The sequence below is a fragment of the Thunnus albacares genome, chromosome 5 (genome assembly GCF_914725855.1).
Source record: "Thunnus albacares chromosome 5, fThuAlb1.1, whole genome shotgun sequence".
Lineage (NCBI taxonomy): Eukaryota > Metazoa > Chordata > Actinopteri > Scombriformes > Scombridae > Thunnus > Thunnus albacares.
Window position 1 is genome coordinate 5753820 of NC_058110.1, and position 25932 is coordinate 5779751.

At 41.7% G+C, this 25932-nt stretch overlaps 1 protein-coding gene across 1 annotated transcript; it reads left to right on the forward strand.

The window, feature by feature from the left end:
- The first annotated feature begins 171 nt into the window (after positions 1 to 171).
- Positions 172 to 22849, forward strand: sephs3 (selenophosphate synthetase 3). The gene is made up of 8 exons (XM_044350974.1): positions 172 to 583; positions 1492 to 1595; positions 2896 to 3003; positions 3182 to 3336; positions 4576 to 4666; positions 4800 to 4899; positions 21076 to 21288; positions 21714 to 22849. The coding sequence occupies exons 1-8, from the start codon at positions 307 to 309 to the stop codon at positions 21962 to 21964; spliced, it is 1299 nt and encodes a 432-aa protein (XP_044206909.1). The 5' UTR covers positions 172 to 306; the 3' UTR covers positions 21965 to 22849.
- The last annotated feature ends 3083 nt before the right edge of the window (positions 22850 to 25932 follow it).

Here is a 25932-nt window from a genome sequence, read left to right on the forward strand (position 1 = left end):
GTGTAAATACCATATCATACCCAAATTATTATTCAAAGTAGGGTATTTTATATCCAGTGTTTCAGGTGTCTGGGGGAGGGGGGGGGCGGTTGAGTGTTTTCTGTAAGATCCGTGAAACTTGCTATGAATTTATAGTGAAAGTTTTAAACAGGAAGTCGTGTTCATTGTCTTGTGGTGAACTTCACATAAGTCCCTTGCAGTCTGAAGCCAGCGCTCACTGGGCTTACAACTCCATACATCCCAGTGTCAGTTATTTACCGGTGTAAACGCGTTTCTGTGTTTGAAATACTCTCCAGGCAGACAGGCATGTCGGGCTCAACCTCCCCGCCTCCCCCGGCAGAGGCTGTGGGAACCGAGGGCTGTTTTCCCCCCGGATACAAGCCTTTCAAACCCGAGGAGCACGGCCTGGAGCGTGGATTCCGTCTCACAGCCTTCTCGGACCTGAAGGGATGAGGCTGCAAGGTCCCGCAGGAGGCTCTGCTCAAACTCCTGGCGGGACTGGGGCAGGACCGGGCCGACGGGACAGGCAAGGCCGGAGACCAAGCATCAAACTTTGGCCAGCAGTTGCCCGGACCTCGGCTCGGTAAGGACAGTTTTTAGCAGCCGAGCTACACATGCTAGCTAGCTTTAATTCGTATGGCAGCTCATTTGACAGATGAACAGCTATGTGCGAATAAAAATATTTTCACAAGCCCTCGGCTGTCTAATTTGTTAACAATATCATACAGTCGTAAGTTATCACCACATTGTAAACAATAGCTAAGAGGTTGTAATAAAGAAGACAAAAGTTGAGTGAACTGTCACTTTACTATGCGGAGGGTATGATTCAGCAAAATATTTGAGTGTAGAGTTCATGCTCATGCAACATTTGTTCTAGTGAAGGCGTTTCGTAATTTTGTGTGGAAACACTGTAACGTTAACGTTTCTTAGTTTGCTGTTTTCAGAGGCGTATCAAGCTGACTTGCACTATGTGGAAAGCATTGTATGTCGTAAGCCAATCATAAGTTTGTTTTGCTCTGTTTTAATTGTTGATTGTGGGTTTTGTTATTGCATGTGTTTTAACCGGTCTTGCCTGACTTGTATATCTGCCATCCTACCCCTTTTTGCTCATAGAGGACCACAGTGAAAATAAGCTAGCTAGTTAGATTTATTGTGTTTTTATCCTCGATAATTAAATTGTATAACATGACTGATTGTCTGCTGTCTTGCGTGTACTTTTATTGTTAAATATTGTCAAAGGAACCTGTCTACACTGAGTGGCCACACACATAGAAACCCCTGTTCTGTACAGTCATTGTGATGCAAAAGTAGCCCCACTGCATTTATAAACACCACCACCACCACCACCACAGAGTACGCACATAAGACTAAAGTAGTATTTTCACTCAACAATAACTTTCAAGTTCATAATAATTGTAAGGCTATTGTATTTCATTATATTGCATAACATTGTATAAGTTATATTGGTGATGCTTTTGTGTGTGTTTCCAGGTGTAGGGATGGACTGCTGTGTGATTCCTCTAAGGCATGGAGGTCTCTCACTGGTCCAGACCACAGACTTCTTCTACCCTCTGGTGGAGGATCCCTACATGATGGTGAGTTATTGGCAGGTGTCTCCTCCATGCAGCCTGCCACTGTTGGGGGGGACGGGGGGGGGGGGGGGGACAAATGCATAACAGACATCCACACGATTATACTTGTACATGTAGCCTTTAATATGAATCACTTATAATGTGTAAAAAGTGTACACAGTAACAAAAGAGTGACTAATTATGTCTTGTGGTAGTTGTACTGCCTTTTATGCTAACAAATGTTTCTTTGTCTGTTGGATATGTATAGCATCACTAACAAATATTGCTTTTTTTTTTTTTTTTTACATGACTCTTGTCAGAGCAATTAAAAGGTACCCTTGTGCTGTGGAGCAATGTTTTTACAAGTGGGTCCTGGTTTTGTTTGTATTGTGCATGCATATGAGGATGCATGCTATTTGACCGATTGACAGTTGGTAGTGGTTATGTGCCAATGAATGTAGCAATGAGTCAGCAAATGTAAGCTTACAGGCTTCTGCCAAACAATATCTGGCAGCCAACGTACTGTCTGTCTGTGGTGTGCAGCAGTCATCTTAGGTCCGGCACGTTACTGCATTTAAAGGGAGAGTATAATTAGCCAACAAGCACCAGCGTGTGCCAATCAACCCACCTGGCACTGCTCTCATGAGCCATCTCCACACCTCTCTCTGCAGCTGAACACCAACCATGCTCATCCCCACAAATATATTTAAAGAAAAAATGTCTATGCAAATATTTTGAAGCAACTGAAGTGTGTACAGTACTTTACTTTAAGGCGTGTATATTTTATGATTTGTTAACCCTCAATATTGTAACATTTTCATAAGCTATAGTAATGATCGACTCTTAATGGAAAAAACAAAACCTACTCTCCAACTACAGAAATATAAAGGTGTAAAATACTGTAGGAAATATGATTATCATTAAACCAAAGAAGCTCTATGTAATATTTTTCTTTATTTTGTTTGCTATCCCTAAATTCTTGTGAACTGCACCTGTGTATGTGGCTATATCCAACTGAGGACTGACAGTGGAACATACACCTCCTTATATGTGTATGTGTGTGTGTGTGTGTGTGTGGGGGGGGGGTTCTTTGTATGTTAGATTTAAAAAGTTATAAACATATTAAATTTTTTAAAAACGACAGTTGAGAGGGGATCAACAGCCATTTTGAAGCTGAAAGTTATTTAGAGACTCTTAAGAAGATAAAAACTTAGTTACAACCTGTATCTTCTACAGTATGTTAAAAAAACATTTTCAAGACATGAAAACAGTGCCATAAATTTTAAGTTCGCTCTCTCTCTCTCTCTATCTGTGTGTCTCTCAGGGCAGGATAGCGTGTGCTAATGTCCTCAGTGATCTTTACGCCATGGGCATCACAGAGTGCGACAACATGCTGATGCTGCTGAGCATCAGCCAGAAGATGAATGACAAGGTAACATTGTGTGTGAATGTGGCTGGGTAATGTGTTAAGACATGTGTGTGTGCATTGCAATGAGTGCAGTGTATCTTTTGAGCACCAGAGTTTTGACTTGTGGGTTTTTACATGTGTATATTGATTTCTTTAATCCTGCCATGGTTCAGTATTGTCTATATGTGTATGTATGACACAGGACCGTGAGCGTGTGATGCCACTGATTATTCAAGGATTTCGTGATGCAGCAGAGGAGGGAGGGACTTCTGTGACAGGTGGCCAGACGGTAATCAACCCCTGGATAATCGTAGGAGGAGTAGCGTCAGTTGTCTGCCAGCCTAATGAGTTCATTATGTAAGTCATTTCAAATGGTTGCTATGATTCTGCATCTTCGTTCATTTCTATTTTTCAATTTGGATTAAACAATATTATTAAAAAAGAACTTCTTTCCTTAGATACAGGATTATGTATCATAAATCTTTGATTTGTGATAAGATGTTAATATTTTTCTTGTACCCACTTTACCTCATCTTGCCTCACGTAGTTCAGCTTCAGTGAGAGATTTCTGACATTTCATTAATGAACTTGACCATGTTAATGTCAGCCAACCAGCCACATTAACAAGCCTGATTTGTTAATGTCAGCCTGCTAACAAGCTATTTTCATGGCAGCGCAACAACCAGCAGAAAGTCACTCCACTTCTATCAACATGAACAAACTAAATGCTTTTAACCAATTGCAACAGAATAAAGCTTAAAATGAAAATAAACTATTTTAATTAAACACTTTCCAACCAGTAGATGCTTTTAAATTGGCATCAAAAGATGATTTAATGCGGTCAAAGCAGGAATGTCTGTAAATCGGTCTGCATTGATCTATAAATAAATATGGGTGATTCTTAGGGCTGTAGTCTCCTGGTCGACTGGTGAATTAGTTTGTCGATATGCTCTCGTCTGACCAAATTCTCATTGGTTGAATAATCGCTGTTACTTTCATAAGGAGAATTTTATGCAAATGTATTCAAAACACCCCCGTTGTTTTCACAACTTTGAACTTGCCCAATCTAATGGAGACTGCTAGATCTAATTGTGCTGAATGTTTACTGAATCAGTATTTCTCCTATACTTATAACAACGAGAACCCATTGCGTAATATTTGTTCGCAGCAGATGACTGAGTGGTTATGCGAGAGCGAGCAGCAGAAAAGTGATAGTGAATGCGAGCAGAGCAGAGGAAAAGGATAGCAGTAAGTCTGGCAGTAAATGTACAGTACAGGCTACAGTGTAACAATTAATAAATGCTGCAGCTTCTCATGACCAAGAAAAGTCACGTCTTTTATTTCCCCAAGTGCTGGAAAGGTAAAGGGGGTTAGCTCCAAATTTAGCAACAATGGGTTAGCCTAACATGAAGAGGCTAAAAAGAGAAATAGAGAATGGTCCCTCAGTCAAAATGTCTGTTGAGAGGAAGGTCTACTGTGGCTACTCTTAGTAGACAAACCAGTAACTGCCTCTGCTGTAAAGGATTCAAAATCACCAAATTTGGAGGTACATGGTTTTCATTAGACAGCAATGGTGTGTGTGTGTGTGTTTTCCAGGCCAGACGGTGCTGTTCCAGGTGACGTCTTGGTTCTAACTAAACCTCTGGGGACACAGGTGGCTGTCAACGCTCACCAATGGCTTGATCAGGTTAGCCACTGGAACTCCACTCACATCAACGTTATTTGGAGTGTTATGCTATATATTGATCTATTTATGTTTGCTCACCCTCCCCTGTTCTGTTCACCTTCCTGTCCCTGTTTTTATGTCTCTGTCTCACCAGCCTGAAAGGTGGAACAAGATCAAGCTTGTTGTCACCAAAGAGGAAGTTAAAGAGGCCTATCAGGAAGCCATGTTCTCCATGGCAACGCTAAATCGCACAGGTACACTACACTTTGGTAATTGTGCCCTGAGGCTCTGATGACATCACTGGTCAAGGAAATTCATTGACTGTCCATTTATAGCAGATAAATTCTACAGTAGCTTGTTCTATGTGGTTCCACAAACTTGATGTGAATTTACTCTCAGCCTTACAGACTTTAAGATAGTCCGTCTGACTTGCCGTAAATTCTAGTAGCCAGGCTTTTATTAATCAGTGGCAGAGAACCAGGCCTTTATTTCTAAATTCCCCTATTCCCAAGTTAACCCACACTTAAATAGGGCTGCAACTAACGATTATTTTCATTATTGATTAATCTGTTGATTAATTGATTGTTTGGTTCATAAAATGGTGAAAAATGTTGACAAACTACTTCTCATAGCCCAAGGTGACGTTGTCTTTTAGTATGGAACATTGGGAGGTGAAACCATTTGGCATGTCTCGTATTGTAGTTGTGTACGTCACCTAACAGTGACGTACACACCTAACGGTGCTTTGAAAATGCTTTACAAAGCAAGGGAAGCGAAGAAGGCTGATGCTAAATTTTGAAAATAAAAACATAAGTTTGGTATTGTTGTGGATTTTCGGAGCTGATGCACTGGCAGTTGTCAGTTTGAAGAAGAGAAGACCAAACCAAACTTCGTATGATGATTCTGGGAAAACTTTAATGAAGAACCTTGCAAGGGAGAGCGACTCAAGGGACACCTCCTGTTCGTACGGTGTCCCCAAACTCGTCTGACCCTCACAGTCCAAAACCAGCCTTTAAGCCAATCATAGAAACTAGTTCCTCAGTTCCGAATCATAAACCTATGACCTAAATCTGTATCTTTGGTTTGTCTTGTTGCGTCTGATGATGACCTGCATTCTGGCCTTGGTTCGCCTGTGAGGCTCCTGGTTTATTAAACAACATGTGTTATCTTCTGTTTGAGAGAACAGAAGAGTACAGCTTGACATTCTGTTGTCCTGGTCAGTTATGGAATATCCATAACAATCCCCTCTTATTGATCAAAAGATCAATACAAATTACCAATTTATGACTGGACTGGTGGACTGTAAGGGCACAAACAGAGTAGAAACAACATCCGCACAACAGATAACAATTCTCACACAAAAGTAATACAAGAATCAACAATTGCATTGAACAAAATCAAAAGTAAAATCATCAAAACACATAATCATTTAAACACATAATGCAATAACAATAAAAGCAAACAATCAGTAAATTAGATAAAAAACCCCTCTTATGTACCCCTTTAAAACAACTGTCATGTGACCCATGAGTTCTGTCTTCCAACCACCAGGGGCAGTAGTGAGGCAAATCCTCAAAGAAGATCTCCTAGAACACCAAAGCGTTAAAGGAGGTCATTGACAGAGGTCACCAGTCACATGCGCAAACAACCTAAGACAAGACACTTCCTGCCTCTTACTAGATGAAATCCTAGCAACTTAAAGGGGAGTCATACAAACATTTGATTACATCATAACAATAAAACAAATTAATCACAAAGTGAAGTCTTCAACCCATGCACTTTGCGTACAGTAGAGGGCCATCACCATGGAGAGGTTACTAGCACATACGATGCATGGTGATGTGGAATCCATCCTCCTGGAGTGATCCTCTTCGTCGACGTGGATGAACTCTGCTTCGTCTCAAACAGTGTTTTATCATATGTAGACCACCGCCATCTACCTCGAGAAAAAGTAAAGTGTTGTAGAGTCCCAATGGGCTCATTGATTTGTCCGTATGTCCAAGATCTGGCTCTTGGTCTGCATTTTCTGGATCATTCTGCAAAGGGCGCCCCTGTCCATGGGGCACTGGGTTCATGGCACCGACTGTGTCATGAGAAGGAAAGCCTTTCCGCTCTCCTTCGCCTGGAATCAGAGAGACTCCTGTCTCTCTCTCATTTGGACCGACTTGACCTGTCCCCTGCCCGAACCTACTTGTGGCGTGGATCCATTCTGCTCTGCCTTCGACCTTCAGGGCCGTCCTAGTAGTCAGCAGCACCTGGTATGGACCTTTCCACCTAGGAGACAAAGACACTTTTTCCAGAGATTTGATTAATACCAGGTCACCTTCTCGAAAGGAATGAATTGGTTCTTCCGATGGTTTGGGGAGTCTGTCAGCCACCTGTAAATGATACTTTCTCAAAATCTCTGTTAGTCTTTTCACATACTCAGTCATGAACTCATCCGTCCAAAGCAGAGTAGCTTTGTGTGGTGTCAGTGGGGGACTTGTCCCTGTGGACATTGGTCTTCCCATCAGCACCTCGTGAGGACTCAGTCCTGTAGTTGCACTTGGTGCACTCCGAATGGAGTACAGCACAATCGGCAGTGCATCAGGCCATTTCAGGCCTGTGGCTAGGACTGTTTTGGTCAATCTGTCTTTGATAGTTGCATTCATTCTCTCAACTTGACCTGAACTCTGTGGATGATAAGGAACATGTAACTGCCACTTAAATCCTAAGATTTCTGACAGTCCCTGAGTGATTTTTGACACAAAAGCTGGACCTCTGTCGCTATCTATTCCCTGCGGCACTCCGTACCTAGGGATTACCTCTTTTAGCAGACACTTTACAACTGTTCTTGCATCTTCTTTTTTCGTTGCAAAAGCTTCTACCCACTTCGAGAACCTGTCGGTTATGACTAGCAAGTATTTGAAGCCTTGTGAGCTTGGCATATGTACAAAATCTATTTGCATATTTACAAAAGGACCTGATGGGGGTTCTAAGTGGTCATGTTTCACTGTGCTATTCTTTTTTCTGGTCTGTTGACATATCATACAACTATCCACAAGTGTTTGTGAAACTTGAGTAATGCCTGGAGCAAACCACTGTGAGCGAATAACATCATTCATCACCCCTCTTCCAACATGCGCTGGACCATGCGTCACACGTGCCAGTACATGAAGGAGAGCTCGAGGGCAAACCGGTCGACCATCAGGGTGGAGCCACAAGCCAGACTCCGCGTCAACTTTACAACCTTTACGCAACCAAAGACTTCGCTCCCTGTCATCAGCGTGATTTTGCATTGTCACGACATCATTAGCGGAAAGAACTGGAATTGGATTGGTAGGTTGTGTGGAGGCACATTGAAGTACCAAAGAGGGAGAGGAAAGTGCCGCTTGTTTGGCTGCAGTGTCAGCCATTGCATTTCCTCGTGAAACAGGATCAGTTCCATTCGTGTGAGCAGCACATTTGATGATTGCAAGCTGAGATGGGCGCAAAATAGCATCTAACAGGTCATTAACCAAAGTGTGATGCTGTAGTGGTTTTCCAGAAGATGACACAAAACCTCTCATCTTCCATAACTGGCCAAAATCATGAGCAGCGCCAAATGCATATCTTGAGTCAGTGTAAATAGTAGCCACCTTACCAGAAGCAAGAATACACGCTCTAGTTAGAGCATACAGTTCTGCTGCTTGAGCAGAGGTACCTGGAGGCAGTGCTTTTGCCTCTACTACCCCCCAATCGTTAACTACTGCATAGCCAGCTAGATGTGTGCTATCAGATGGTCTGCTAGCTGAACCATCAGTGTAAAAAATCAAATCAGAATTGGGTATTGGTGTCTGCAACAAGTCTGGCCTTGGGGATGTACACAGGTCAATAGTTGTGATGCAATCATGCTCATCATCTGTGTCAATCAATGGAAGGAGAGTAGCTGGATTCAATGGAGGTGAGCGTTTTAAAGTGATGTGTGGACTATGAAGAATGATTGCTTCATAGCCTGAACGACGTGCAGCTGTCATGTGTTGGGTAGCAGATGTGTTCAAGATGTGAAGTACTGCATGTGGAACGTGCACAACACAGTCATGAGCCAGTACAATTGGAGAAGATTTCTCAATCATGATGGCAACGGCGGCCACCGCTCTTAAGCAACCTGGCATGCCAAGAACCACAGGGGTTAGTCGAGAGGAGTAGTACGCAACTGGACGGTAATGAGACCCATGTTTTTGCACGAGAATGCCTGTAGCAAAGCCATCTCGTTCATGTACATGCAGATGGAACGGCTGATGATAGTCCGGCAGCCCCAATGCCGGAGCCAAGGTGAGAGCATGTTTCAGGTCCTGAAAAGCTTTGTTCATGTCCTCAGTCCACTGCACCTTGGGAGGAGCTGATTGCAGTGTGGCGTTTCGCAAAACAGAGTCCATAGCAGCATACTCAAAGATCCAATGTCTGCAATAATTCGCCATCCCCAAGAACGAGAGCATTTGTTTCTTGGTTGTGGGAGGAGGCATGTTAACCAGCAGTTTCAACCTCTCCGGTGACAACAGGCGCTGTCCATTTTTCAAAACATGACCCAAGTATGTCACCTCAGACCGACAAAATTGCAGTTTGGCAAGTGATGCTCTATGACCACACTCAGCTAGTCTCTGTAGGAGCAAGATGGAGTCCGTTCGACAAGCTTCCTGTGATGGTGAAGCTATCAGGAGGTCATCTGCATACTGTAGGAGAGTGGAGCCCCCTGGAAAGTGGAGGTCATCCAAGTCCCGTTTCACTGCTGCTGCGTAAACTGTAGCACTCTCGACAAAACCCTGAGGCAAACGCTGCCAGGTGTACTGTTTTCCTTTGAATGTGAATGCAAACAGATACTGGCTATCTGGATGCAACGGGATTGAGAAAAAAGCTGAACTCAAATCAATGACTGTGTAGTGTGTTGAGTTGGATGGTAGTGAAGCTAAAATCGAATTTGTGTCTGGCACAATTGGAGCTGTTGGCACTACAATGCTATTAATAGCTTGCAAATCTTGTACAAAACGCCATTCATCTGGGCGGTTTGCTTTTGGAATGGGTAAAATGGGTGTGTTACATGGGCTTGTTGTTTGAACCAACACACCTTGATCCAGTAAAGACTGAATTACACCTTCAATACCAGCAATTGACTTGTGTGGCAAATTGTATTGCCTGACCATTGGTAGTTTAGCACCAGGTTTGAGTGTGACTTCGTGAGGTGGAGCCGAATTCACAAAACCCACATGGTTTTTATGTTTAGCCCATAAAATAGATGGAACCTCTGAAAGCTCTGATGGAGGCCCATACTGTGTGGGGAGGGGTGGTTGTTGCAAAACAAACCTACTCTGAGGTAGCTGGATGTGCTCAGTTAAAGATAACATGTACAGCTCAAGGCCCAAGTGTGTTATTGTTTGAGTTTGAGGAGTCTGCGCAGCTCCTCTCAATGCCTGGCACTGTGCCACCATGCTTTCAAGCTGTTGTGGGTCACAGCCAGGAGAGACAGCTACAGTGATGTATGGAAATGAATCTTTATCATTAACCAATTTGCGCTGTGCGTCAGATAACCGAATTGGAATTGCACATCCCTGTGGACCAACAAACAAACATTGTTCACACTCCAACCCCTCTTGTGTATTCAAAAACACATCAGCTAATTGTTTGTACACCTCTGGGGGGTTAAATGCTGCTGTACAGTGACACTGTAGTACAGGCCTCATGGCAGACATCTGTGTTGCACATGCTGGTGAAATTTGAGCAATTTTTTGAATGCTAGATACTGTGAAACTGGAAGCCATGTTAAAATCAGTCAATGACCAACAATACAAACAATCAGCAATAGTTTTCAAAAACTGAAATGCATGAGCAGCCTTCACATCAGGTAGGCTTAAAAACAATCCATCAGGTGTGCATTGAATGGTGGCATGTAGCTTGCAAAGTAAATCTCGTCCCATGAGATTAATTGGACTTTTCTCAGAAATCAGGAAAGAATGTTGCACATCTGAACCTTCAACAGTTATTTTAGCTCTCTGTGATAGTGGCTCAACAACAGGAACGCCGGAAACACCCACGGTGGTGACAAAATTAGGTGTTGGTGTACATACATGCTCATCAGCTTTAACAGTGGAAATTGTGGCCCCACTATCTACCATAATGTCAACTCTACTACCATTTACTTCAACAGGCATTATTGGATCTTCTGAAGGATCTTTTGAAAGTCGCATTACAGCTGCTTGAATGGGAAATGTTTTTTCTGATCCTGCCCCTCTATGGCCTCCCTATGCTTGATTGTAATATTGTCCATGATTCACATTATCAACATGTGGAGGAGGTGGTAGTGGTTGTTGTTGTTGTTGTGGTAAAGCAAGGGGGGCTGTTTGTTGGAAATTCCTTGTTTGGTGATCCTGGAATGGGTAATTTTGCTTGTTCTGACGACGACCACTTCTACACTCATTAGCCCAATGTCCCGCTTTCCCACATTTGTGACAATTTCCCGGTTTTCGCTTGTTATTGTTTTTGAAATGCTGTTGTCCACCCCCCTGTCGCGCATGCTGTAACATTTGTTTTGGGAAGGAGGCAGATTTGTCTTCAGCAAAAACTTCACACCTATCTAGCGCCATCATTTTGTTTACCGTTGCTTTCCAGTCTTTGGTTTGCCAATCGGTGACAGACAATTTGTATGCAGCTGCAACATTTGGTTTTAGATTTTGCACAAAGGTTGTAACAACAAAATATTCATTTCCTTCTCGTCCTATTCCTGCATTGCTATCCCAAGTACGTGTAAATCTGTTAACAAACTCAGGTACAGTTTCATATGCATCTTGGACACAGTGAATTACTTTATTAAAGTCAGTGCGCTGTCGTGCACATTTTCTTATTGCTGTTTTTGCTTCTTCATTTAACCAGTCAATCATGGTTCTATGAGGAGGCCACTGGCCATCCTCTGTCCGAGCAGGGAAAAGAAATTCACCTTTGCACAAATCCCACTCCGTTCTGTATGAGCCAGCAAGTAATTGTTCAACATCAGGTATCAGACAGTTATACACAGAGCATACATATCTTAACCATCCCCAGTATTCATCTGGGTTTGTGGTCGGATTGGGGGCATTTTGTGTCATTCCAACTATCTCAGCAGGAGTCCATGGTTTGCAGACAGCTGTGTTGCCAACCATGATTTTTGGAGCATTTATTGAGGTGGATGTAATGTTTAGAGGGGGCTCTAAAATGTTAGTTTTCGATCTTGTATGTCTTTCCAGATGTGAATGTGTCATTCTAGTTGTACCTCGTCTCTGAGTTTTGCTACTTGCAGTGTGGGGTCGTCTCTGTGTCATCTTTGGCCTGACTGCAGGTTCTGTGTCGTCACTATGGTCTGTGTCAGACTCCTCCCCCTTACCTCTGGCTCCTTGTAACTCAAGTTCTACCTCACTTTCTCCTGAGCTGTCCTGAGTGTCTATCTCTGTTTCTTCAGCAACGGCAGCTAAATGTCTTTTCTTTTCCTTTCTTTTCTGGCTTTTTACCTGTTTGAATGACAAATTAGCTTTCTTTTCTTTTTCTGCAGCTTTCCTAGCTTTTTCTTCGTCGGCTCTATCTTTCTTTTCCTGTTTAACTCTTTCCCTTTCTCTAGCAGCCTGACTGTCTCTTTCCCTTTCTCTAGCTGCTATCTGCTCTTCTCTATTTTCTACTTCAGTCTGTAGTCTTTGTCCCTCAACAGCTGCGGCTAGTAAGAGAAATTCATCGTCAGTCTTTGCTTGTTGTGAAATGGTTTGATCAGTCATGTTAGCAGCTGAAAAGGGGTTTGAAGGTGAAAGTTGTGGAAAAATTGAAATCATTGTTTTGTTTGTGTGTGACTCTTGCAAAGGCACTCCAGCTTTGGATACAATGGTCAACAAAGTTTGTGGAGAGGGAGCATCAGTTTGCCGTTTTGCCCAACCGTATATGATAGCTTTGGAAATGGCCTTCACATTCTCACCATGCCTCTGTTTAATTTTCATCATTTCTGTAGCTCTGGTTTGCAACTCTGCTTCCAACATAGGCAAGTGACATGCTGTCACACATTTAACACAGTTCTCCACTGCTGCTCTGAACTCATCAGAAAAACGATCAACTCTTTTTTCATCCAGACTCACTCCACACCTCTGACGAGCAACAGTTAACCACACATTTACACAATCTTTCATATACGCACTATCCCAAGATGGATTTCCAAAATCTGGGTTAACATTGTACTCAGCAATCTGAAGCTTATCTCTATCAAACGCTCCTTCGTATGGCCATTCGCCATCTGTCCACTGATTCATAAGGGAAGAAAATGGAAACACAAAAGTCCATCCTTTCAATCTACCAACAACTCCCGCCGGAGATTGTGGAGAAAACATCGCTCTATATTGTGCATCTGTGAGTGTGTGGGGGTTTGCTTCGGGAAGCTTATCAATGGCAGATTGACCTTTTACTTCTGAATTGGTGCGTTTGTTTCCTACTGAAACAGATTTGTTCTTTCTCTTGTGTTTTGGTGAATGAATTAATTTTGTAGTAGATTGTGTTCTACTCACTGCTTTAGACGTGTTGTTGCCCATTTTAACACATTTACATTAAAAACATCACACAAACAAACACATCAAACACAAAACAGACACATCAAAACTTTCCCAGCATCACCGAAGTTCTTTTTTTTACACCTCTCTTCCTGGTGCAATAGCAGTGATCTGAAGCCAAACCGACGAAGCAACTCTTCGTCTTGTGTACACTGTTTATTGTTTGAAAAAATTTTTACCGGCGCCCGACTCTAGGACTTAGAATCCCAAGTCTGAAAACATTTCTCACAGGACACAGAGTGGATGATCCCCGATCTTGGCTTAAACGAAATAGGCCAAATCCTACCCCGAAAACGTCTTTTCTATAGTTTAAACCTCAGGTGGGTCCCCCTGTGCCGGACGTAGCCCGAAGCTAGCCCAGAAATCCCAGCCACTTTTGTGGCACTGCAGGAGTTAAGACTCACTCAACTCTGTCTTTTTTTACCTCTTCACAACCACATGCTTTGCACCTGCTTATCACTGCACAGTTTCAACACATTTTCATGTGTTTAGATTCTTTAACCATCAGCTTTTTGCTTTTTTTTTTTTTGTTCACTTTGTGACCACCTTTAAAGTGAAAGTGATGCACAGTTTCTTTGTGATTTCGTCAAACGCAGACATGGTAAGGCACAACAATAAAATAAAATTATGCACTTACCACGTCTTTGTTGTGTTGAAATCCTGTTCGTGACGCCAAATTGTTGTGGATTTTCGGAGCTGATGCACTGGCAGTTGTCAGTTTGAAGAAGAGAAGACCAAACCAAACTTCGTATGATGATTCTGGGAAAACTTTAATGAAGAACCTTGCAAGGGAGAGCGACTCAAGGGACACCTCCTGTTCGTACGGTGTCCCCAAACTCGTCTGACCCTCACAGTCCAAAACCAGCCTTTAAGCCAATCATAGAAACTAGTTCGTCAGTTCCGAATCATAAACCTATGACCTAAATCTGTATCTTTGGTTTGTCTTGTTGCGTCTGATGATGACCTGCATTCTGGCCTTGGTTCGCCTGTGAGGCTCCTGGTTTATTAAACAACATGTGTTATCTTCTGTTTGAGAGAACAGAAGAGTACAGCTTGACATTCTGTTGTCCTGGTCAGTTATGGAATATCCATAACAGGTATTAATTTATTTATTTATGTTAAAAACTAATAGGTTCTTGAACTGATTGGAGAAAGGGGCTGAGTGGTCAGCCCTACTGCTACATGTGGCAATTCCGCAAAACTTTTTTTGCAAAATAAAAAGCTTACAAAGGTGGGTAGGATAAGTAGCTCCCCAAATGATATTGCAATATATGAGGTACGGATAAATTATGCTATAATAAAAGAGTTAATAAACACTTCTGATAAACCAAACTTGCCATTGCCAATAGATTTGGAAATTTTATTGCAAACAAAATGAATATGACTCTTCCAGCTTAGAGTTTCATCAATCAGGACACCAAGGAAACTTGTGGATGAGACCTGGGTAATTGGGTTATTTCCAGTGGAGAGACTAGAGTTAGATTTACAGTATTTTTTATTTTTTGATGTAAATATGATAAAATTGGATTTTTTGACATTGCAAAATAATTAATTTAATTTGATCCATTTGGAAATATTTCCTAAATCAGAATTAGCTTTGGCTATGAGTACAGAGAAATTAGTATGTGAGAGAAATAAATTGGTATCGTCGGCCAAAAGTACTGGGAACAAGGAGGAAAATGCTGCAGTCAGGTCATTAATATAAACAAGGAATAGGAGTGGTCCTGGAAAAGATCTCTGTGGGACCCCACATGTTAAAATGGCACTATCTGATGACCATCTATTAATGATAACAAACTGTTATCACTGTCGATTATGAATATAATTGTAAAACCATTTATAAGTGATTCCAGTAAAACCATAGTGTATTAGTTTTTGGAGTAAGATGTCATGATTAACAGTGTCAAAAGCTTTAGATCAAGAGATATTTCTAAAGCATATTCATTGTTATTCAAAGCAGTATGAATTTTGTCAACCAGTTGAAGCACAGCCATTTCTTTAGAATAATTTAAGCTCCAAGCAGCGTTGAACGGGCCCTCGCGCCTCTGCTTACGTCGGGCCGCAGCGCAATCGAAGGGCTTCTGTGACGGCCATGTAGATGTCTTCAGATCCGGGCTGTTTTCAGACAGTTCAAGAAGGAGATAAACATCACTTCCTTTGCCCACTATTTTGCCCGCTGTTGGGGCTGCTTTACTGAAATTTCGTAGGGGGTGCTATTTAGCCAGTTTGCATCACTGATGGGATATTGTCATGTACATGTGTTCAGGCTGGGAGTCTTATCAAACATGTGAGGTTTGGTGCAGACTGGAGCATTTACAATAAAGTTCTAGCAACTTCCTCTGTCATGGCGAAACATTAAATCTCAACGGTGTGAGGATGAGAATTTTCTGCAGGGTGAGACATGGCTGCCTTGCTCACACCTGTGTCATCAAAATCATGCAAGTTTTGCGTCCATTGAATTTCAATTAGTAAATTGAAAACCCTTGATGAGTTTGTGTGTAAAACAAATTCATTTCCTAATTTTCATCAAGTCTATTTTTAGGAAAGTAAAGACTTTTAGCTAGGGATGCACAACATTGGATTTTTGCCAATATCCAATATGCTGATATTTCCAACTCATTGTGGCCAATTGCCGATGTCGATACCGATATATGCACATATTTTTACCAGCTGACTGGGGAAGCTATTATGCATGCAAGCATAGATTATACTATGTTCAAGAAAGACAATATATGAAGAAAGAACTTAGGAAGACTGGAGTTCAGTAGCTCAGCATTAAAACTTTAATGAACCTGCCAAGTGAGTGGAGCAGTAGAGTTTTCTTTGAGTTTATGAGACAGACAGGATAAATGTGTAGGATTTAATCTCTGGTCTACACTCCGGAGTAGAGGGTGGCGGTAATGCACCTAATACGCTGGTTGTCAACCGCTGGCATAAACCAAAAAGAAGAGGGTTTTTTTCCAAACAGAGTGGTATATCCTGGCAGCGAACTGTTCCTTATCTGTGCAGCTGAACACAGCAGCTTGTCTGCGGACTGTTTAATGCCGACGGTCCTGGTGTTTCCTTCGCAGGCTCCACTTCACTCAGCTGCCCGACAGACCCGCTGCTTCTTCCCACTTTAACCTGAATAACTAACCGGGGCTCGGTGCTCCGGTTGGATCCACCTGGAGAGCCGGGGCTAACCTTAGCTGGGAGGCTAGCGGAGCATTGGCCGCAGCATGACCGGAAAGAAGCACGACCAGTTAGCTTCCGCTAGCCTCGCAGCTAGACCCAGTTCTCTGTTTGGATCCAACCAGACCACTGAGCCCCGGTGCAGCTGAACACAGCAGCTCCTCTACGGACTGTTTCTTCTACAGGTTTCACTTCATTCAGCTGGCCGACAGACCCACTGGTTCTTCCCACTTTAACCTGAATAACAAGCCGGGGCTCGGTGGTCCGGTTGGATCCAAACAGAGAGCCGGGGCTAGCTGAGAGGCTAGTGGAGGCTAACTGGTTGTGCTTCTTTCCGGTCATGCTGCAACTTACGCTCCGCTAGCCTTAGGAGCGTCACCACTTTCTGTATCCATTGTTTCAACTTTAAATCCCTCTAGCGTTTCATATAGTGTTATGGTTGTAATTTGTAGTCGCACAGTGTGTGAGTAAATTATTTCTACACTTCATACATATCTATTTTAAGGGGCAAATGCGAGTGAAATACTCACACTGTAGAGCCCACTGTGACAGTACACATTTCAGTCAAACTTTGACCAGATCATGTGGGTTAAAAGTGTTTACTTTTCTAAACGATGAAATATAGGAAATTAATTTGTTTTACACGCAAACTCATCAAGACTTTCAATTTACTGATTGAAATTCAAGTGACGGGGCTCAAAACTTGCAGTTTTGATGACACAGGTGTGAGCAACTAAGCCTTATATGACAAACATCATCTGATTCACGTGAAATTTTCAAGGTGTGCTCTACAGTTGATATACAGCGACATGATGTTCACTTAATGGGTGTTTTTTAGCACCATATAGTGGACTCAGGAAATAATATTTAACTCCTTCATGCAATGTTAGATAACAGTGAAAAACTAAAGTTACACGTCTTTGTCCAGCAAGTACTCGTAACAATGTACATTTAAACGTACGCCACATAGAAGTGCAATCAAACTGGCTGAATAGCGCCCCCTATGAAATTGCAGCAAAGCAACCCCAGCAGCAGGCAAGATAGTGGACAAAGGAAGTGATATTTATCTCCTTCTTGCACTGTCTGAAAACAGCCTGGGTCTGAAGACATCTACATGCTTGTGATAGAAGCCCTTGGACTGTGCCACACCCTGTAAAGGATAGAAAACACATGTAAATTCAAGATTCAAAATCTCGTGACTCATTTAAAGTTCAAATGAAGTTTGTATCTAAAACTATGTGGAAGAAGTAAATGTTCAAAAAGGTGTGGGTTCGCTCACACTCTCCATTCAAATATATGAGTATTTTTATGTGTCCAGCTGCAGTTACTTATTGTCTCTCCACACCTGACAGTACACATTTCAATCAAACTTTGACCAGTTCATGTGGGTTAAAAGTCTTTCCTTTTCTAAAAATAGACTTGATGAAAATTAGTGGGTAAAATTTTGATGACACAGTGGTGAGCAAGACAGACATGTCTCACCCTGCAGAAAATTGTCATCCTCACAATGTTGAGATTTGATGTTTTGCCATGACAGAGGACATTACTATAACTTTATTGTACATGCTCCAGTCTGCACCAAACTTCACATGTTTGTAAAGTCAGACCTGTCAGCCCAGGTCTGGAGACATCTACATGCCCGTGACAGAAGCCCTTGGACTGCACCGCGCCCCGACTTGTGCAAGCGTGCGAAGGCCCGTTCAACGCTGCTTGCAGCTTTAATTTTTCCTAAATCCATATTGGTGTTCACACAGGACATTCCACTCTTGCAGATGTTTCATCATTCTATTGTAAACCAACTTCTCCAAAATCTTTGAGAAACATGGAAGGACAGAAATAGGGAGATAATTGTTAAATGAACTTCAGTCTCCAGATTTAAACACAGAAACTATTTTAGCAATTTTAAGGTCATTAAGTATTATTCCAGTTTCTTAAGATTTTGTAAATATAGGCTTGATAATTTAGGAACTAATTTTGATGATCAAACATGACCTGACATCATCATGACCAGCTCTCATACTGGCAGTGATGTCCATGATTTCCTTCTCAGTGGGAGGATTAAAGCTCTGGAGAGAAGAATAGCAACCTTTCAGGAACTCAGATGGAGACCCAGCAATAAGACTTATCCTCTGTGACAGCACTGTACCATTATTGACAAAATAATTATTGGAAGCACATGCAATATCAGAGTATACACAGGTCTGTGTATACTCTATTTTCATCAATAAACTGGGACAGAAGAGTGGCTGAAGCCTTTTATCCTATTTGGGAGCTGATTGATGGCTCCCCATGTAGTTTTGATGTTATTTGAGGCCTCATCAAACTTGTTGGTGAAGCATAATGGAGTAGACCAGGGTTTTCTGCATGTACTGACTTTATTTGTATGCATATTGACCAAGGGAAAACACCTGTTAAAAGAAACTACAAATGACATCATCATGAGTATTTACATTATCCCATGGAACATCACCAATCAGCTGAATACTCTAAACACTGTAAACCTTAAAGATTTCTCTATTTCCTGATGTTTAACTGAGGTGGTTGAAGTGAAATGAAATATTGGAGAATGATCAGATACAGTTGTGTTCAAAATAATAGCAGTCCCACATCACTAGCAAAATAAATCACTATTTTTGTTAGAATTTCAACTTCTACACTGCAAGTAAGTTTCTAGAAGGTTTAGTAAAGGTATAGAAAACCAACAGACCCAACAGGCATGACGTGCATGCTGCTGATTCTGTGAAACTGAATCATTTACTGAAAGGGGCATGTTCAAAAAAATAGCAGTGCCGAGTTCAATTAGTGAGGTCATTGATTATGTGAAAAAAACAGGTGTTAAACAGGTGGCCCTTATTTAAGGATCAAGGCAACTGACGCTGCATATGCTGGCTGTGCATTTGTCCTTGAAAAACAGAGTAAAATGGGTCATTCAAGACACTGTTCAGAAGAAGAGCATTCCTTGACTAAGAAATTAATAAAAGAGGGGAAAACCTATAAAGAAGTGCAGAAAATGATAGGCTGTTCAGCTAAAATGATATCAAACGCTTTAAAATGGCAGCCAAAACCAGACAGGCGAGGAAGAAAAAGAAAAACGACTATTCGAATGGATTGGAGAATAACCAAAATAGCAACGTCTAAGTGAAGCCAAGCTACCAGCAAGAAGCCCCCGCAAAGTCCCATTGTTAAAAAAAATACATGTGCTGAAGCGGTTGCAATTTGCCAAAGAACACATTGACTGGCCTAAAAAGAAATGGCGTAATATTTTGTGGAGTGACAAGAGTAAGATTGTTCTTTTTGGGTCTAAGGGCCACAGACAGTTTGTCAGACGTCCTGCAAACACTGAACTCAAGCCACAGTACACAGTGAAGACGGTGAAACATGGTGGTGCAAGCATCATGACATGGGGATGTTTCTCGCACTATGGTGTTGGTCCTATTTATCGCATACCAGGGATCATGGATCAGTTTGAGTACATCAGAATACTGCAAGAAGTCATGTTGCCATATGCTGAAGAGGAAATGCCCTTGAAATGGGTGTTTCAACAAGACAATGACCCCGAACACACCAGCAAGTGAGCAAAATCATGGTTTCAGACAAACAGAATTCAAGTAATGGAGTGGCCAGCACAATCCCCAGACCTTAATCCCATAGAAAACTTGTGGGCTGACATAAAAAATGCTGTTCATGAGGCAAAACCAAGAAATGCAGAGGAATTGTGGAACGTAGTACAATTGTCCTGGGCTGCAATACCGGTTGACCGGTGCTAGAAGTTGGTCGACTCCATGTACCACAGATGTGAAGCAGTTATCAGAAACCGTGGTTATGCAACTAAATATTAGTTTATGATTCTCAGGAAAGTTGAATCTTCAAGCATTTCTTAGTTTGTAAAGAAAGATGTCAACACTATTTTTTTGAACATTATATTTCTTGACTTTCTGTAAAATATTATCAAATTCAATTACTTTTTCCAATGTTCTCGCTTTGAAATAGAATGTGCAATGTCCCCAATGCATTTGTGTTCATTAAAATACAATTTATTTGAAGCATTTTGAGGTTTACTCACCTTTTTAAACATACTGCTATTATTATGAACATAACTGTATATCAGAGTTGAGTTACTAAAGAAAGTTGGTAAATATACTATCAATAAGGGTTGCAGATGAAGAAGTTAACCTAGGAGGTTTAGTGATTAAGGGGTATAGGTAATTTGCATACAGTGTATTCAGAAAGTCTGCAGTGAGTGAATGAAACTCACTGTTAAACAGATTGATGTTAAAGTCACCTAGAGGGAAACATTAAAAAAAATCTAGCCTTCCCTTTGTAGGTATCTTTTAATGTTAAAAAATATGAGGAAGTCTTGAGTTCATCGAGCAGGAGTGCAGGAAAGTGGAAAGGATTGGACTTAATTAACTGAAAACATTTCTGTTCAAAAAGTGTCTGAGCAGCAGAGTGGTGAGTATAACATGACTGTTGTATTGATGGAATTAATGCTGTGGAAATGGACATTATATTCAATTTACCATGTGAGTGGTTGTAGTTAGGCTACAGGTAATTCCATGCCCCTCAATGTTTTTTTTTACCCAGCCTTTATTAGTTTGTGCTAATAAAGCTATTATTGCGATTCTGCCATTATTTGATTATCAGCTTTTATATGAGAATTTCCAGTAGTCACATTGATGTTTTTGTCTCCAGCGGCAGGCCTAATGCACAAGTTCCAGGCCCACGCAGCGACAGACGTGACAGGTTTCGGATTGTTGGGGCACGCCAACAATCTAGCAGCACAGCAACGAAACGAGGTGGCCTTCGTCATCCACAACCTACCAATCATTGCCAAGATGACTGCCATCAGTAAAGCCTGTGGAAACGTGTTCAACCTGGTTCAGGGCATGTCAGCTGAAACATCTGGTATTAACACAGTACATTTTGTCTTTGTCCGTATATCTTTGAATTAACACAATATGTAAACACGCTGTAATGGGGGTTTTCAACCATGGAAGTTGATTTGAGGTTAGATTTGAATTGAAGGTAATGTCATAATTTTTGGATTAAAAGTGTTATTCAAACTGGTGGCACTTTGGAGCTTCAAGGAGGGTGATAAAGCAATGTGCAAAACGGCCATAATTTGGTGAAATGATTAGTTGGAATATGCTGACCATACCGTACGATATTTTTGTGATTTGGTTGGCTGGTGTGATGATAAAACTGCTATCACTGCCTCCACAGTAGGAGTATGTTAAGAAAAGGATGATGCCGATGAACTGTATGAGCAAATGAGTATCATTATAACCCTAGTGTTGACACTAATGTCCCTCTGGCTCTTGTCTCTCCAGGTGGGCTGCTAGTTTGTCTGCCCAGGGAACAGGCAGCCAAGTTTTGCTCTGAGATGAAGAGCCAGAGCTCAGGGGCTGGAGGTCAGGGGGCGGCAGGTGGGGCGTGGATAATTGGCATCGTAGAGAAAGGGGACCGCCGCGCTCGCATCATCGACAAGCCCCGCATTATCGAGGTTCCACCACGAGGAAGCCAAGCAGCAAACCAAGACAACAGTTCCACCAGCCCTACTCCAGGCCCAAATTTGTCATAGACACTGCCGCCCCTTTGACGCTCTGTGTGTGTGTGTGTGTGTGTGTGTGTGTGTGTGTGTGTGTTGATGTTGCTGTCCATGTCCATGTCATCTCCCTTTTCAGTCAAATGGCTGAGAGCACACAGACCAAATTCACTGTCGTCTTTTTCCAGTGGGAGAGGGAATTGCTGCATACAGTTAATTACCTAAAGCAAGGCCTTTCACCACTTTAGAATGAAATGTAAATTCAGGATAGTCAGCTGTACTACCCCACCCCATCTTTTTATTTTATTTAGATCTGCACTCCTTGCCTTTAATTCTTCCCTTTCCTAATCCATAGAGACAACTGACTTTGTATATTTTATCTTAATGCAGAAAAGGTTTCTGAGGAAAAAATGAGTTTCACTTGTGAAGAGAAAACATTCCAAATCATTCTTGCCAAATTCAGCAAATAATGAAAGTGTGTTAGTGGGTGTGTGTTTTTAATGATTTGACTTGGGGTGCTTTGCTGTGGGGAACAGAGGGTTTTGTTGGCCTCTTTCTGAGAAGTGGATGATGTTGATGTCTCATGTTGGTGAATGTATAATGTGGAAATTAAATTGTTCATCTGTCCTGGCACCGGGCTCTGCCCACACAGTCCAGAGGAAGGCTTGAGCAGCTTTCTCTGGACCAACTGGGCAGTGTCCAGAGTTTCCGTCTCTGTCAGCTGATTGGCCGCCCAGCACCGAGTCCTTCCCCCCTTCCCATTTTATGAAGCTCTGCCTTTTAAACCCCAGCCAATGGGGCGGGTGGAGTGGATGTTTCTCTTTGGATCAGGGTTGGACTTTGCTTGCTGGAGGTGTATAGCTGTCTGTGTTTGTAGATTTCCTGCTTTTCACAATTAATAAAAACCATCATCAACTCAAAGTGAAATGATGTTTGGTGTGTTATGTTCATGATTAAAGAATACATTTAATTTTATCTGACCACTGTCATTACCCAGGCAGACCTTTTTTCACACCAGGAAAATCATTGGTGTAATCTCCCTACAGAGTCTAGAAAAAAGGATGTTTGCAGCTCAATAATTTCACTTCTTTCCAGAGTAACTTGGGTCAAAGAGTAGAATTTACGTCCAAGTTTCCAAAAATGGCAGTCCACAGACACATGAAGGTTGGTTCACCGATCATGGGGAGTACTAGACTCTTCTGTGGCTCTAAATGAGCTTTCTTAACAGTACCTTTCGGAGTTTTTGGCTACTACTAGCATTAGTTCTTCAAATCTAAATTGTCTGAGAGCTATGAAGCTTATTCTTATTAGGGTCGGAGCACTGACAGTGCGAAGGCCCTATTGGAACTCAAGGAATTGTTAGGACCCGAGCACCCAGCGGTGCCCCATAGGGGCAAAGACCCTTTGGGGCTCAGACCCTCTTGTAGCTGTTCTGTTTCTTTCTTTCTTTATTAGGGCCTGAGCTCAAAGGGCGAAGACCCAATTGTATTTCGTGTGTTTCTTTCTTTCTTTATTAATACGCCACTTCAACCCTAAATTTGACCCCCTAAACATGCTCAAAAACTCACCAAATTTGGCACGCACATCAGGTCTGGTGAAAAATTTGATAAAATGTAAAAATTAACCCCCAAAGTGCCAAAATGTGCTCGAGAGCGCCACCTATGTATCTAAAATGGCTGCCACGGCCCGTAGGAATGTCATAAAGAGATCAAACCAAAACTCATTTATTCGTCTCATCAAGACCTACAAATCATATGCTGACACCCCTGAACTAAATCCAACAGGAAGTTCAGCACAGTGTGATAAGTCATGTATTAAAGTTTGAAGCCGATACCATTAACGCCCTAGGAGGAGATAACGTTTATTCAAGGTCCAATTTTTTTTTTTCAAATTTTTTCCCAGACCTGATGTGTGTGCCAAATGTGTGAGTTTTTGAGCATGTTTAGGGGGTCAAATTTAGGGTTGAAGTGGCGTAATAATAAAGAAAGAATAATAAGAAGAAAGAAACAAACACACAAAATACAATAAGGTCTTCGCCATAAAGTAAGACCTGTCAGCCCAGGTCTGAAGACATCTATATGCCGGTGACAGAAGCCCTTGGACTGCACCACACTCCAGTTACTTAGTGTTTCTACACATCTGACAGCAGTGTTTAATCCTTACTTTTTTTTTCCCAAGGAGTACATGCGCTCCTAAATGAAAAAAATTAAGAGCACACATAACTTTAAGTACTTTAAGTAACAGTTTCTTAAAGAAAACAATTCATTACATACATATTTACAATTTATCGGATACGCATTTAAACTCTTTGTGTGTGTGTGTGTGTATAAATCACAATTTATGTTGTTTTTAGGGGTGCTCGATTATGTGAAAAATCAGAATCATGATTATCTTGTTCAATATTGGATCATGATTATTTAACACGATCACTTTTTGCCAGTTGCCGATGTTGATATATGCACATATTTTTTCCCACTTGGCTGAGGAGACTATTACACATGTAATCATATATTGTACTAATGATCAAGAAAGACTGTAGGCTATATGAGGGAAGAACTCGGGAAGACTGGAGTTCCGGAGCACAGCATTAAAACTTTAAGGGACCTGCCATGAGGGTGGAACAGCAGTTTTTTTTTTAGTTTACTAGACAGACAGGATTAATGTGTTGGATTTAATCAATGGTTCATAGTCCAAAGCGGAGGGTGGCAGTAATGCACCTAATATGCTGGTACTGTTTGGGAGTCCATTGCAAACTCCATTTCCAAGGATGCTTTGCGATTTTCACACCTCAGCAGGGAACAGTCAACATATAGTCCCTCATTGGCGGAGACGCTCCTGCACAGCGAAGCGTCCTGATGACGCAGCCATGACATCACCGCCCCTTTAAAAACCGAGTACGCAGTGAAACACACGCCTCTCCCATGTCCCGAAGCTAGGGTTAACTTCTGTGAGTCAGCTTGACTAAAGGGGGTACTCCACGCACATGTTTTCCCCTCATCGAAGACTCCCCTGGCCGGACGAGACGAGACTTCGCCCGTGTTCACCCGAACACATTCCTGGATCCGGGAGAGATCGCTGCTGCAACCAGCGTCCTCAAATTCCCTCGAGAAGGAAGAAACAAAGTCTCTTCAGGAAAACGTGGAACTTCTCTGCCCTGCTCGTCTTCACCGAGTCGACTCTGATGTTCTCTCCGCGACGCCACTGAGAGCCAGCTGCCGTGATTTTCGCCGACCGTGCGAGAACGGCCGCTGTCTGCATCCGAGCATTTACAACCTATGGTTAACAGCGATAATGGTAATGTTCACTAGCAAAAAACAGGTCTAAAACTATTAAACAAAATGTACTTACCAAAAAAGTTGATAATCAGACTGATTGATGGATATTTACTTACAACTCATTGCTTATCAAGAGTGTTTGTAGGCGACCACAATGTTGCAGTTACTATTAGTGAACTGAACACATTGAAATGGCATTAGCATGTTATATAAATCTTATGCTAGAATTATAAAGGCTAAAGGTTTGCTTTGTTAGCCTGCTACGAACTAGCTTTTGTGCTAGGTTGTGACTGACAGACTGCATTGCATATAATTGCATGTCTGTAGGATTTTCTGTGTGTGTAAATCGTAATTAGAGATGTAGATTCAGTTGTGTGTTTTTGTCTTGACCATCATGTATAAGTTGTGAGATGGTGAGTTGGCTAATTTCTATGTATTGATTGATCAAATGTGTTATCAGGATACTACTTTGTTGATGTTTTTGAGAGTAGTTATTGGTATGAGAAACAAAACATTTTATATAGACACAGATGTGGATCAGTGTATTGTGTATGTTTAAATATTTTATTCTTTTTTCTAACACATTATTGTATAATATAAGAATTTTCTACATCACAGCAAATAAAACAATGTGTATTCTTTAATTTACAGATATCTAACTCTTGCCTGTGTGATCTGGTGCTCTGCTGGTTTGTCAGCTGCACTATATCTGTGATTCTCTGATCTACA